Raw genomic sequence first — 15,557 nt, 5'->3', positions numbered from 1 at the left:
TTATGAAATTTCATGGAACGGAAAAGTCATCAGCAGTTCAATGTTTTTTCTTTAATTAGTGGTATTTCTAAAATTGCAAAACGTGCCCACCCAAAACTCTGCCAATAAGCCTTAAACTGTGTAAACCAACTCAGAAATGATAGCTAAAAACTGTAATATTGTAAACAGCAGACATTTTCCACCACATACATTCATCCAGTGCCTTTAACGGAGATGGAAATGTTGGATTTCCATTAATTTCTTTGTGGCAGGAATTCCATTCACTGCTTCTTCTTCACATCAAATATTTAAGTATATGAAACACTGCTCTCTTTCAGGTGTTCCATGTTGCTTCCTTCACCATCTTGAGCTACTGTGAAGAGGTTACTTATGACTCAAAGCAAAAGGTGCATCGTAAATTAAGGGAACACACACCTAACAGCAATACACACCAAGTGTAAAATGTATTCCATCAAAGCAACAAATGTTACTTACCTGTAAACTGTGGTTCTCCGGTATTGGTGTCTTTCATAGATTCACATGCTTGAATATTCCCTGTCGTCGAAGTGGGAGTCCCATGTTGTAGGAATAACATAAGTATATATACATATAAGAAAGCTAAACCATAGTTTTTGTAGATAGACAACTTGTCCCTTCTATAACATATCACAGTCATTTTTTTTTTTTTGTAAGAGTTTTATATAGCGGGAACTAGACCCGAATCGGTTATCAGAGCGCTTTACAAAGCACCAGTTAAGTTACATGACACACATTAATTTTTTTGTTAGGCACGCGGAGATTAAGGGCCCGATGTAGGTGCCCTAATACCGGTCGGAAACGGCCGAATTCGGCCGTTTCCGACCAGTATTACGTTTTTCAGATGTAGGGCATGCATTAACAGAATTGGTATTTTACCGATTCTGTATTTATCGATTCGGTAAAATTACCGAATCGGTAAATACAGACTCGGTAAAATACCGATTCTGTAAATGCAGATGTAGCTGGCACATGTCAGAGTGCCACAGGGCTTTAAGAATCGGTATTTTACCACCCAATCCAATTCGGTGGTAAAATACCGAATACAGGTGTGCATGCACATCTGTGCATGCACACCTGTGCAATGTGACACACAGACATGCCCTTAGGGCAGGGCATGTCTGTGTGCCACATGGCACACAAGTCAAGAATTGGGGTGCAAGAGGGTGTCAAAGTGACACCCCCTGCACCCTTGCAAAAATCGGTATTTACCGAATCGGTAAATACCGATTCGGTAATGACCATTGATTCCTATGGGCTGCAATGCCCATAGGAATCAATGGGCTGTACCGATTCGGTATTTACAGAATCGGTAAATACCGAATCTTAACGATTCGGTATTTACCGAATCTGAAATACCTACATTTCCCCCCTTCTAATTTACCACTTCTTAAATACCGAATCGTTATGATTCTGTATTTTAGAAGTGGTAAATTAGAATTACCTACATCGGGCCCTTAGTGATTTGCCCAGAATCACAGGATGTTTTTTGGCGTCATTACCCAGACTCGAACCCAGTTCCCCAGGTCCGAGGTCGAGCGCCGTCCAAACTCCAGCCAAGCAGGTGCCACCACCCTCTTAGTTCTCCTCAGAGGCTCAGGCCCTCAGATTTTCGTAGCACAGGAGTGACATAGAGCCAAAAGTAGAAGAGAGCCTCTGATGGGAGGAGAGTGGGTCGCATGTGAATATATGAAAGACACCAATACTGGAGAACCACAGTTTACAGGTAAGTAACTTTTGTTCTTCTCTAGGATTGAGGTGTCTTTCATAGATTCACATGCTTGAATAAGAGTAGTGAGCAGTGGTATCATAACAATACTAGGTACATAAGACTGAATATGATAAGAATACCCAGTACAAAGAGACTAAAGGTATAAATATATATCTATATGAATACATATAATAATAATACAAAAAGTACCTTGTATACAGGAGGAGGGAAGCAACAGAGGCTCACCTTATTTAAAAAGGTTACGAAGGACTGCTTGTCCCACAGCTGTGTCAGCGTTGTCAGCTGCATCCAGACAGTTATGTCTTGTAAAGGTGTGTCTGCTGGACCATGTTGCAGCTCTGCCGATGTGTTGAAGAGGCACCCCAGCAAACAGTGCAGTGGAAGAGGAAACTTTCCTGGTAGAATGCGCTTGAACCATTGCAGTAAGTGGTTTCCTGCTTGTTGATGGCAAAAGGTAATTGCAGTAGATATCCAGCGTGCTATTGTTTGTTTGGTGATCGGATGCCCCTTTTGCATCTGTCCATAGGCCACAAAAAGTTGGTCCGTCTTACGAATAGAAGCCCTTCTTTGAAGGTACAATTTTAGATATCTCTTGACATCTAAAGAATGAAGTGTCCTCTCTGCAGGTGTTTGAGAATTAGGGAAAAACGTTTTTAAAATGACTGGCTCATTGAGGTGGAAATCTGATGGCACCTTGGGGATAAAGGCTGTATTGGTGCGGAGCAAGACAAAGTCCTTGGTAAATTGAAGAAAAGGCAGTTTAGTAGTAAATACCTGTATGTCACTGACTCGACGTGAGGAAGTGAGAGCCAGAAGTAGAGAGTCTTCCAAGTAATGTATTTGAGATCGACCTTTTGGATAGGCTCAAACGGGGGTTTCATGAGCTATGCAAATACAATGTTCAAATGCCAAGGAGGAGGTGGTCGACAAATTGGTGGAAACATCCGAAAAAGACCTCTGAGGAATTGTTGAATTACTCTTGAAGAGTAGAGAGAGTTGGAGCCATCTGGACAAAACCGTGAGATTGCTGCTAGAAATACTTTTAGGGTAGAATACGAGAGGCCTGATTTTGCTAGGTGTAAAAGGAAAGGCAAGAGTTGCTCTGGTTTGGCATGAATAGGATGCACTTGAGCTTAATAGCACAATAGACAGAATCTTTTCCATTTGAGTTTGTATGTTTTCACAGTTGAAGATGCTCTAGCCTTAGCCAAGACCTTTCTACAAACCAAATGGAATGTCCAAATTTTCAAATTCATAGTGCTCAGGTTACAAGCCACTAAGCATAGAGATGCTGGGTCGGGATGACAAACTTGGCCCTGATCCATGGTCATAAGATTCGAAAGAGGGCAAAGAATGATCGGGTCGCACTGTGACAGGAGCAGGAGTTCTGTAAACAAGACTTGTCGAGGCCACCTGGGAGCTATTAGAATAATGTGACAGGGTTCCTTCCCAATTTTTCAAAGAACTCTGGGGACTAGAGGTATCAGTGGAATAGCGTAGGCATATATTTTCGACCAGTTCATAAAAAAAACATTCCCCCATGACTCTGGTTGGGGAAGTCAACTTGCGTAGTACAGGCATTTACGGTTCAGATGTGATGCGAACAGATCTAGATTGGGGGGACCCCATAATCGAAAAATGTGATCCAGTGTGGGTTGGTGAAGTTCCCACTTGTGATTGGGCACGGATGACCTGCTCAGGGAATCCGCAAGATTGTTCGATACTCCCGGAACGTGCACTGCTGTAAGGATGATGTGATGTTGAATCACCCAATCACAGATTTGTTGAGCCTGAAGGGACAGGTGGATGGACCTTGTGCCCCTTGTTTGTTGATGTAGTACATGCACGTTGTGTTGTCCTTCCGGATCAACGCTGAGGCTCCTTGTATGATGGTTCGGAAAGCTTTTAGAGCCAGAAAAATGGCCAGTAACTCCAGCAGGTTGATGTGCCAGGTCTTTTGATGAATGTTCCACTTTTCTTTCACTGTTAATCCTTGCAGATGTGCACCCCAACCCTCGAGAGAAGCGTCTGTAGTGAGAGTGAAACTTGGAGTGTCCACCAGAAATGGACAACCTGAAGAGACATTTTCCTCGAGAGTCCACCACAGTAGCGCTCTTTTCATCCGAGATGTGACCTTGATCATATCGTTGAAGGATCCTGAGACTTGAGCCCATTGATTGTCCAATTCCTCCTGGATAGGTCTAATTTTTAGGCGGGAGTGAGGGACTAGAGGAATGGAGGAGGACAACATCCCTAGGAAAGATTTCAACGGTAGGACAGAAGGGGACTCTTTTAAACAGAGGGAGGCCGCTAGATTGCAAAGTCGTAGACGTCTTTCGTGTGACACAAAAGCATTTGCCTGTTTGGTGTCCAGGATGGCTCCCAAGAACAGTTTGTTTTGAGTTGGGAGAAAATGAGACTTGTCCATGTTGAATGAGAGGCCCAGGGACTGGAAGAGGGACCTGCATAGAGTGGGTTTGGATGCCTGTTCGAATGACTGTGCCTTCAGCAGGCAGTCGTCTAGGTATGGAAAGATTTGCACTCCTTGTAGGGGAAGATAAGCTGCCACAGGTGCGAGGACTTTGGTAAAGACTCGGGGAGTGGAGCGAAGGCCGAATGGAAGAGCCTTGAATTGAAAGTCTTTTCCGGCCACTCTGAATCTGAGAAATTTCCTGTGTCTCGGCAAAATAGGAAGATGAAAATAAGCATCTTGAAGATTCAAAGAAGTCATATACTCCCCTTGGGGTAGTAAAGGAAGTACCTCCTGTAGGGACAACATGCGAAAAGTTTGCTTTTTAAAAAAGAAATATATATTTATTCATTTGATCAAAATAGACAGAACAACGCACAGCACATTACATAGGCTCGTAACTAAGAATTACAGTTCATAACAACCAGAAAAATAACAAAGGAAAAGAAAACAATCATGTCATAAAAATTCATAACAACCAAAAATAGCACGAGAAAAAAAAACAATCATATCATAACAATTACATTCTATCTTATCCTTCCTGTGCGCGGGTTTCCACACGAGAAAAAAAAACAATCATATCATAACAATTACATTCTATCTTATCCTTCCTGTGCGCAGGTTTCCCGCAAAAAGTTTGCTTTTTGATGTTTTTTTTCAGGGTACGTAGGTCCAGAATAGGGCGCCATTCTCCTGACTTTTTCTGTATGAGGAAGAACCTTGAATAAAATCCTCTGCTCTTTTGTAGTTTTGGTACCACTTCTAAGCACCCTTTCTTAATAAAATTGTGAGTTGATTTAAAAGTTACTTTAGGTGAACAGGAGGAGGACCTTTTGGTGGAGAATTGGGTGGAATCTTTACAAACTCCAATGTGTGTCCCCTACGCACAATATCCAGAACCCATTGATCAGTAGTAATCAGTGACCATTTGGAGTAGAAATGGGAGATTCGACCTCCAACTCTTAAAAAAGCGGGAGGAATCAGGGACGGAGCACGGTGAAAGTCATTGTTTTTTGGAGGAATTCTTGTTTGTATGATGAAGAATGCTGTTGCCTGTAGGATTGTGGATTCTGGGAGGAGTAACGTTGTTGCCCTTGTTTATATTGATTGGAATTTCCTCGAAAGGAAGAAGTGGAGCCCACGACCTCTTGTGCCTCGAAAAGGTTGCTTTTTAAACTGGAGAGTTCCAAGAGCACGGGCCATGTCGGTGTCTTTCTTTATTGTTTGAAGGGCATCGTCGATATGTTGGCCAAACAAAGATTCGCCATCATAAGGCATGTCTAATATTTTCGTCTGTACTTCTTGCCGAAAAGACGTGGCTTTTAACCAGCCTTGTCACCTGAGGACTGCTTCACCAGCTAAAAGACGGAAACCAGTGGAAGACACATCCACAGCACAATCAATAATTTCGGAAGAAATCTTCTCTCTTTCATGAAGAATTTTTAATGCCTCTCCTTTAGATGCCTCCGACATTAGATCTGCAAGTGATGATAGGTCTGACCACATTTGTCGGTCGTAATGACCAAGGATAGCCAGAGAATTGGCCGCACGAACTGTAGTTGCAGCCTTAGTGGAAAATTTCTTGCCAATAGCATCCAGGCCTGTACCTTCTCAGTCCAGCGGTGCAGATAATGGAGATGAAGGATCGTAGCCCGACGTTGTGCTACCTGAGGAATAATGGAATCAGGCTTTTTTTGAGAAATGAGACAAGCAGGTGAATTTGTAGGGGCTTAGTACTTCTTATCCAGCCTTGGTAGAACAGATGGAATTGAATTGGGGTTTTGCATGAGCTTGAGCCCTTCTTGACAGATAAAATCGATGATGGGAATTAAACAAACTTGTTTCTGAGGCTGATCTTTAAAATCATATAAGAAACAATCTTCCTCTCTTGCTGTCATAGGAAGTTGGAATCTTTTTGCCGCTCTATCCATGAGTAAATGAAAACCACCTATGTCCACTGGTGGAGAATCCAGAGGAGCTGGAGTGGGAGACGGTGTTTGAATCTGGTAGTTGTGCCATTCAGAAAGAAGGGATCTGTCAACCGGCTCACCCTCTTCCCTGTCCTTGTCATCATCATTATCATCTTCATTGTCCTCCTCCATGACCTGAGGAGCATCCTGGTGTTGATCCTTAGTCGTCAATGAAGAAGGTGTAGCAACTGATTTTTTATAAGGAGGAAGTTGAAGAGGTGCTTGAGGCGGTGGAGAGGACTGTACTGAACTTGGAAAATGGCGGTAGTAATCATCCAGCATGAATTGGAGGTTGGCAATAAGAGTTAAAGGCATCTGTGCCATAGGAAGTTCTGGATCGGTCTGCGTGTCACTAGTAGAAAAATCTTCTTCTTCTTGTAGGTCCTCATCATCATCAGAGTTCTGACATTTTATAAGAAGCTCAGAGGGACTGCGAGCAGCCCGAAATCTTTCATCATCCTCAGATTCCTCATCATCAGAAGAAAATAACTCAGCTCGAGGTTGAGAAGGAGTTTGAATTGGCATTAGTGTATCCAGAAGAGGAATTTCGCTGTTGAAGTAAAGAGCTTGAAGATTTCAATGGTACCAGATCCATGGAAGCAGTTGTTGCTGTCACCGTTGACGATAGACGCACTGTCGACAAAGCCACCGCCGACAAAGCCACCGTCGATGGAGCCACCGTCGACAAAGCCACCGTCGACGAAGCCACCGTTGACAACTCAGTGCGCGTCGACAAAATCTTCTTCTTCTTCTGCTTGCTTGACACCGTAGACAAGGTCAAAGGCACCGTAGACGCGATAGGCCTCACCTTAACGGATACAAATGTCGAGGGTGAAGATGCCTACGACAGGATCATAGCCTGCTTCATAGATGTTGATGTTGAAGTCGTCGACGTAGACGCGACAATGGCAGTTCTCGTTAACGGGGGATGCGAAGACGAGCTTGTTGACGAGATAGGCAGTTTCTGAGGTAAAAACTGTGCAGATGGAGTCTCTGACACCCGAGAGTCAGATCTCGGGGTGAAAAAGGTGCGGAAAGACTCTGAGGGGGAGAACTCACCTCTTTTGAAGTTGAAGGTTGGATAGTGGGCTTATCCACATGATGTTTCTTCACCACTTTAGGTTTTGGAGAAACCTTTTGATACTCACTGGTTCTCTCCAATGATGAAGAAGTCTTGACTGATGACACACTCTCCACATCTGAGAGAGGGTTCTCTGCAGTCTTCAACTTCTGCAGCCAGAGAAGGAGACACCCTTCTCTATCCTTCAGAGTCTTCTGAGAGAAGGTCCTACATATTTTACAATCCTTTACCCTGTGTTCAGGAAATAAGCAATACATACAATTTTATGAGGGTCTTCAGAATGAAGTCTCTGTTTTCCACATGTTCCACAAGGTCCGAAGAGGGACTTCTTGGTGGTAGACATCATAAAGTTGACTTTCTGAGAAGAAATGAAAAGGAAACTGAGCTGAGCTTAGGGAGACCCACTTCACAAGACGTGCGGTATAAAATCTGATGACCTGAGCCTCCGAGGAGAGCATTCTACGAGGGTGTTGGCGCCTGATTGCCTAGAGTTTGGACCAAAACATAATGACTCGGATATGTTATCGAAGGGACAAGTTCTCTATCTAGAAAAACTCTGTTTTTTTCTTTCTTATATGTATATATACTTATGTTATTACTACATTGCTATGTTATGTACCGTGGGACTCCCACTTCGATGACTGGGAATATTCAAGCATGTGAATCTATGAAAGACACCCCAATACTGGAGAACTAGCATTACTCCTGTTTCTATTTTTTAACCAAGATCTTGTTCATCATGATTTGCAAGCATTTATGACTCATTCTCAGGGAAGCCAAACTAAATCAAGTAAAAACTACAGTAAACCATTTTAAGATAAGATAGCCATATAACTGTCATTGGTGAATTTTGTTTGCTCAACAGGCCTATTGCCTTGTTTGGCCAACCAGGTACTCCACCACAATTCTCAAGGAGTATCCTGCCACCAAACTATGGTCTTGTCTGCTTTATTTCTAGTTGGGCGAGCTGTCAGGTTTCTGCTGGCTCAGCCTCCTCCTTCTGCCTGCAAAAAATATAGACTGACAGTCCCATGGACATCAGCTCTTTGGTCTATGTACTTCAGACTGTCAGCCCTATTCAGAGCAGATATTCTGATCCTTCTTTGGGAATAAAACATAAAATTAATTGAACGTTGTACCCTAACCGCAAAACATTTGTGCCTTCAGCGGATCCACTGTGGCAGTGGTTCTGTGGAAGATGCAGTTATCTCAGCCAGGCAGGCGGAAATCTGTAAATATGGCAGGCTGTAGTCTACTAGCTCAGTGGTGTACATCCCTCAGCTGCCCTGACAGAAAAGCGTACTGACCACTTGGGTCTAAATCAGTCCTCAATTGTCCTTACAGGATAGCATTCGCTGACAAGCTGATGTATGTTGCAAGGATGGGGTTAAATTATAGTTTCTTGCAATAAAATAAAGAACATGTATGCAACCTAGGCTAACAACTGAGTTTGGATTGGATTGTTCTTGAACGAAGGAAGACACCTCTTCTTGCAGCACCTTCCTAAATTGTGCACTGAGTCTTTCTAATGGAACTCTGTGTATATTTTTGTCAAAATCCGCTAAAAGTCTGAATTTATTAATATGTTAACATCCTTATTTTCTAATGTTAGGGTATGTAGTGCAATAAGGTGTGGATAGGAGTGCTGGACCTTTACATTTTTCAAGCAATCCATGTAGGAATTTATATACAAAGAATCTACATGGGAATCAATTGCTTAGTCAGGGGTTGTGGCTCAGGGGTTATGGCTATCCTATAAATATATAAATGGTGGTTGAATGCGCACAAGCTGGTTTGTTTAAGGATTACAAAGTTGTAGTGTGCCTCAGGGGTCTCACTCTCTGAACCTTGGAGTGTCAATGTCACAAAAGTAATGATGCGATCTCTGCCATTAGAGAACGTCCCTCTGGGCGCTGCAATATATGAACCGAGTAGGCGAAATTCAGGTTTTGCATTAAACTCTGAAGAACTGTTTAAATGCTTATATTTCAAGGTTGAATTTGATCTTTATTCAAGCCATAAAGATATGTTTTTTAACATCAGCGAAGAAATATCATCCTGATATTCGCTTGAACTCTTTGTCAATTTTCCCAATACATTTCGGGCTCAAAGGGACCATTCATCAGGGGAAATCTTCCTTATTTTGTGAAGTTAGAACACAGCGTGCCCCATACTTCGTGTTCGCATGTATGGGGCACGCTGTTTTCTAACTTCACAAAATACGGAAGATTTTCCCTGATGAAGGGCCCCTTTGAGCCCGAAATGCATTGGGAAAATTGACAAAGAGTTCAAGTGACTTTATCTGGATGATATTTCTTCACTGATGTTAAAAAACATATTTTTATGGCTTGAATAAAGATCAAATTCAACCTTGAAATATAAGCATGTAAATAGTTCTTCAGAGTTGAATGCAAAACCTGAATTTCGCCTACGCAATTCATATATTGCAGCACCCAGACGGACGTTCTCTAATGACAGAGAGCACATCATTACTATCCTATAAATGTGGCATGCTACGGACCTCTTAAACCTCCTCTGGGCTCATTTGTGCCATGAAATAAATGTGTTGGTCCTAGTGTGCAGTTTTCTTAAAATGAAGAAATGTCCGTTCTAATGTATCACATCGTTAATGTGAAGTGGAATGCATATTCAAAGAATAAAAAATACCAGAACTTTCAAGAGTAACTAAAAAAGTATAAGGTATTCCTGATTTATTTGTACTTTGAGAAAAAGACATTTACATTTTCATACATGATTTATAGAACTGTTCAGTTATGCGCACATGATCGCTTCAAATAAATTAAATTAAACTGAGAGAATTCAAGCTGTAAAGAATGTAATTTAAGGCAAATATACCAAGTTCTTTGTGATAAATTATTGGCAAAAGGAATTCATGTTGGATACCCCTGTTGTTATACAATGGAAGAGGGAAGTGCTTGAATTGACACATTAATTTCAGGATACTTTCCTGACCTCTTTCCACACCATTTTCTTGGCCTTAAATTCACACTCATGTTTCAACAATTATGACAAAGTTAACGTAAAATAAAAAAAGGCACATAAAACATTAGATATAAGATAATCCTAAAAACTTTATAGAGGTTGAATATATCGTAGAAGACCTTGTTTTTTTAAAGATATAGGTCATTTGGCTAGACAAATGCAGACATTTAAATAACTTAATATTTAAATCGATCTCAGAAGGTGAAAAAACTATCAATCTTTGCAAAACCTCTATCAGCAATCAAGTATTGATAAGGTCAGCGATGTTGCAGAGCACGAGAAAACCTGGATGCAGGTAAATCCTGTGGCGAAACAGTGATCAGCTAATTGTGCTTCAAGACAACTTTCGAAATTTACCAACTGAATTTGTTCATCAAGCATAAAGTATGGATCACAGCTGTGCATCCAGCTATGTCTCCGAGACACGATGGATGCAGTAAAAAACACTCTACAGCAAGTACTTTCACATAACAAGGCTATCCTTAAACATTCAAGAATACTTCTGTAAAAGAAATTCAAGTCCTTCACAATACCGTGTACAGCATTTAGCCAAGGTTAAGACTGCAGTGACATTTCTGATGTATAACAAATTTTCGGAATTCGTACAATTCATAGCAAAAGAATGTTCTTATCAAAAAGAACAACCTGAACGTGGTGTGCAAAATATTTGCCCCAACACTGAATCACCAAAAATATACAGAAATTTAGCTTTCTAATTCTGTTAGTATGAACAAAATTAAGAATGAGTTAACGTGTGTGTACCTTCCAACTAGCAGTCATTATAATCCCACACTATTCCTTTTCTTGGTACCTCGGTAGCAGCTGTTGATGATATTTTGTAAACATAAACTATTGTCGAATTCAGGACCTACATTTTTTAGTGAACCCACAAGCAAAGTGCTTTGTAATGTCTGCATCGTGAAACATCTGGTATTCCACAATGATCATCTCTGAAGTTTCATAACCCTGTAGCGTTACCTTTGTAGATCAATTAGTATTTTAATCTACTATCCTTTACTACATGAATGGGTCAGCATAGATATAGATTTTAACTTGTAGCCTTCACTTAAACATGCATTTCCATGCAATTAGAAGATATGGGCTCAAACAACTGCCTTTCAGTTTCTTCCTGATTCTTGCAATGTTATCGCATTAAAAGGGCTTTCCAAACAAATTCATGCAATGATATGTATGAGTAAAATAATTACTAATCCTATGAATAAAACTCAAATGTTATTTAAGTTTAACATGAGGCAGGCTAAGCGCATCTGTACCATCCCCTGTCTTGCAAATGCTTTGAGATGATCTTGCAATTCCAGTCCTTAGAGAGTCAGAAGAGACAGCTGTTTCCATTGTTGTCTGAGAAGTGGCTTCAAAAGTCTCGGTCTCAGTCTCTATCTCTAACTCTTCGTCTGCTATGAACAATGTTGACTCTCTCCATCCAGGGTAAACCTCTTGGCTTACTCTTGAACAGCTGGAGTTGGTAGGGGAAAGCTGTGGGTTCAGTTCTTCTGTTGACTGTATCAGGGTTTGCACGGATAATGATTTTCCAAATTCCTTGCGTGGCGCTAAAGGGACCGAAGACAGCGTTCCCCCTTGTGCATCAAGACTTTTTCTCCTTGAAAAACCCTTGGTCAGTTTAGGTTGTGCAATCTGTCCATTGTCCTTTGAGGCAACAAGGCAGGCGGTGACATCAAAAACATCCTCCTGCATGGTTGCAGGAATGATATGTATAGGCTCCGGCCTAGTAATATGCTTTAAGGATGGCAAAGGGGGTATTTGTAATGTCGTGGGTGTTGTTGGTTTGGGCACCTGGTTTATTTGGTTTGATACGCTGTTAGCTATTACAGGTTCATCACTTTGATTCACTGGCACCTGTGTTGCTTGACTATGCATAGCTGGATTGAAGGCATAGTAAGCTGGAGCGTTAAATTCATTTGGTGTCAGTATAAACTGTAGTCCACGAGGGATATTGGCACTAGCTGATCGGGATATACATCCACTATTTTGTGCAGAACTAGACAAATCCTTGCTGTCAATCGGACTTTGATAGTCTGAAGTCTGTTCACATTCAAAAAGTGGCATCTGAAATGAGGCCAATGTAAGTGCGGAAGCAGACCCTTTCCTTAGGACCTGCTGGTAGATATCTAATAGACTGTCCAGTTTTGACTCTATGGATTGAACCTGTGGAAATAAGAATAAGAGCTTATTGAAAATAATAATATACATTATTTAAACTGCATTCTCATGTGAAGATATTTACTGTGGTGGAAAGTGATAAATGCATTTGTATGGAAAATGTCACTTTATTGCCAGGCTACTTTTTTAAAATAAATTTCAGCAATGGTGTTTTCAAATATTTTTTTTTTCTTAGTCATGCTAATGCTTCCACAAACGTAGGTCACTGACACATAATATCCATAACTATAAAAACCAATCCTTAAGCCATACAAGTAAAACATTTTAAAAATAATTCAAAAAGACGGTAACATATTCATGGATTTTGAATGAAAAAGAATGTAGATGCTTTTTCTACTGTGTATGGAAGGTGACTATTGAAGAATAGTCTGATATAATGTTTTTGCAAAAAAGTTTACTTAACACATACAAATGACTCAGGAACAGTGATTTGGACACCAAAAGGTGTTTCATGAAAAGCTCTGCTAGATCAGCACACCTCTGAGCACGTTTGCGTGTTTGCAGTTTCTAAAGTGCATATATTTAACTCGGAATTTGTCCAGGTTAGTGCAAGACATGCAGAGAGAATAGCTCAGAAACAATGAGTAAATGACTCTCTTTTGACACTGCAAACAGAAAAACGGACACACAGTTGTTGTACTTGTATTTTGAGTTCAGATTATTTATCGTGGCCAATTCAGCAACAATTGGAGGAGTATAAAATGGGTTCATCTCTGATAACTTGGTTAGTGGCATCCCAAATTCTATCCCAGGTCACCTGATGAGATGAATAAGGAGCCCTAGGGTAGTGTAAGCGGGTACCTTGGGATAGTATTGCAGGCCCCATCTGGTGTACAGACAGAAAATCGAGTTGTTTATTTCGAACAATAACAATATCGAGGTACAAGAATATCAACAGCAAGTATATCGTGGTACGGAATATCGACAGTAAGGTAAGAAATATTGTTTTTTTAATATCGAACACAGTAATATTGTTTGTACATATATCGTTGTTAATAATATCGATATTTATATTAGTTTTCTGTATTTTAGTATGTGTGTTAAAAGTATGTGCTGTACTTTTGTGGTGTAAGTGTAGTTTTTATATATGTGTTACGTTTTTAGCAGTAATTACTTTTATGTGAATACATTTTTGCGTATTTTAGTTCTGTAGCGTGTTGTGGGTTTTAAGGGGAATAGGTTGAGCAGTAATTTAATTATAATAAAGTAAATATTTATTATTATTTATAGTACATTTATAATTAAATAATTATTAATTGGTTATTAATTTATATTAATTAATTAATAGATAATTATATCAATTGTGTGTGTTTTTTAGGAGCGGGTTGTGGATTTATAGGGAAATAGGGTAGGAAGTAATTTAATTATAAAGAAAGTTATTATACATTTGTATTTATTTATATTTAATTTATTATTGAATTATACATTGGTTATTCATTAATATTAATTAATAGAAAATTATATTAATTGTGTTATTTTTTATGAGTGGGTTGTGGGTTCATAGTGGAATAGGGTGGGAAGTAATTTAAATATAAGAAAAGGCAAATTAGTAATTGTTATTCATTAGTATTCATAATTAATGTATTATTAATTACTTATTAATTGCTTATACATTTTTAACAATTAATTAATCGATAATTCCATTGATTGTGTGTTTTTAGAAGTGGTTTGTGGGTTTATAGGGGAATAGGTTGGGAAGTAATTTAATTATAATGAAGTAATTAATAATATGTATTTATTAGTATTTATAATTAATTTATAATTAATTTATTATTAATGGGTTATTGCATTTTCATAATTATTTAATTGATAAGGATGTTAATTTTTACCCTCTGCTATCCAACACCTACCCTACTGTTGCACTCTCTGGAGTGGGAATAGTAATTTTCACCCCAACACTATTTAATTCTTTCCCTACTGTTCAGATCCTCCAGGATTTAGCGATTTTGCGATTTCAGCGAAATCAGCAGTTTTTTAAAAATGCTGCCATTTTTACGAAACTGCCCGCGAAATTTCGAAAATGTGATCTTTTTTATTTTTTTCACGAAGGGCCTGTGCACAATGTCCAGAGAGAAGGGCTGCAGCAGACCCCCAGCGCAAGGGCTGCTGGGAGATGTAGTGCAAGTGTGAGGTGGCAGGTGGGAAGGTAATGGGAGGAGTACAGACCTAGGTTACAAGATCTGGGCAAGAGGAAGTCTGTGGAAAAGAACAGAGTAAGAGAGCGCTTGGGTGGTGCTCTCACTTAACCATCACATGCTGTTGTGTGTGTGTGGGGGGGGAAAGTTTAGCAAACACTCACCAAATACACGCCACATGGTTCGGTTCATGGCGGTCTGTAGGTATGTGAGGTGAGGCGGGGAGTCAGGTCTGTAGAGTGTGAGTTGGTCTGAGTAGGTGGGAGGCAGAAGGAAGGTCTGTGAGGAGGCGTGGTTTGAAGGGGGGAGGCATGCGGCTAGGTGAGCAGGATGATTTATTTCAGGGGAGTATGATTCCAGGAGCATGCGCTGAGAGGACACAGATGGCGCTTTGTCACTGGTACCCTATGTTTCCACTCTGAGTTTTTGGACCGGACACTTGCACTATGGTAGACCAAAGAAATCAATGTTCACGTAAAGCGTAAGCAGAGAGTGGTTGTAAATAAAGAATGAAGCAAAAAGCGCACTTACAATAATCTCTGTGACCCTCATCACCCCCCCATTCCATTTACCATATGCGAGACCCTGTTTACATCTAAAAGAAACTTGCTTTTATGGCTCTTGCATGAAACAAACAAAACATGTCACTGCATTTGTCTGAAATAGATTCTCACACATTCCCACATTAAAAATAAATGAAAGGTAAACGGTGCGTAAAACTATCAGTGTAGGATTGATTTCAGGTCATCGGCAAGACTGCAGAACAGAGCTGGCTCTATCAGGGGCCCCTGAAAGGCTGGTGCCCAGGGTCAGAGCCCACATTGCAATGCATTCAAACGACTCTGCACAGCGTCCTCCAGACACACAGAGCCCTTCAGACACACAGAGCCCTCCAGACACACAGACCCCTCTAGATAGACAGACGCCTCAAGATACACAGATGCCTCAAGAT

The 15,557-nt window shown here is 40.4% G+C and overlaps 1 protein-coding gene across 1 annotated transcript in view; it reads right to left on the bottom strand.

Annotated features, from left to right (window-relative positions):
- Positions 1-9,950: 9,950 nt before the first annotated feature.
- The window catches only part of KCNQ5 (potassium voltage-gated channel subfamily Q member 5), an 850,222-nt gene continuing 844,615 nt past the window's right edge, over positions 9,951-15,557 (bottom strand). Inside the window, exon 14 of the mRNA XM_086926499.1 lies at positions 9,951-12,455. Within this exon, the coding sequence (XP_086782625.1) occupies positions 11,505-12,455 (951 nt within the window). The 3' untranslated portion in view covers positions 9,951-11,504. The remainder of the gene's footprint in view (positions 12,456-15,557) is intronic.

Source organism: Lissotriton vulgaris, chromosome 6 (genome assembly GCF_964263255.1).
Source record: "Lissotriton vulgaris chromosome 6, aLisVul1.2, whole genome shotgun sequence".
Taxonomy (NCBI): domain Eukaryota; kingdom Metazoa; phylum Chordata; class Amphibia; order Caudata; family Salamandridae; genus Lissotriton; species Lissotriton vulgaris.
The sequence above is the reverse complement of the archived record's forward strand: the minus strand, read 5'-3'. Positions and strand labels throughout refer to the sequence as shown.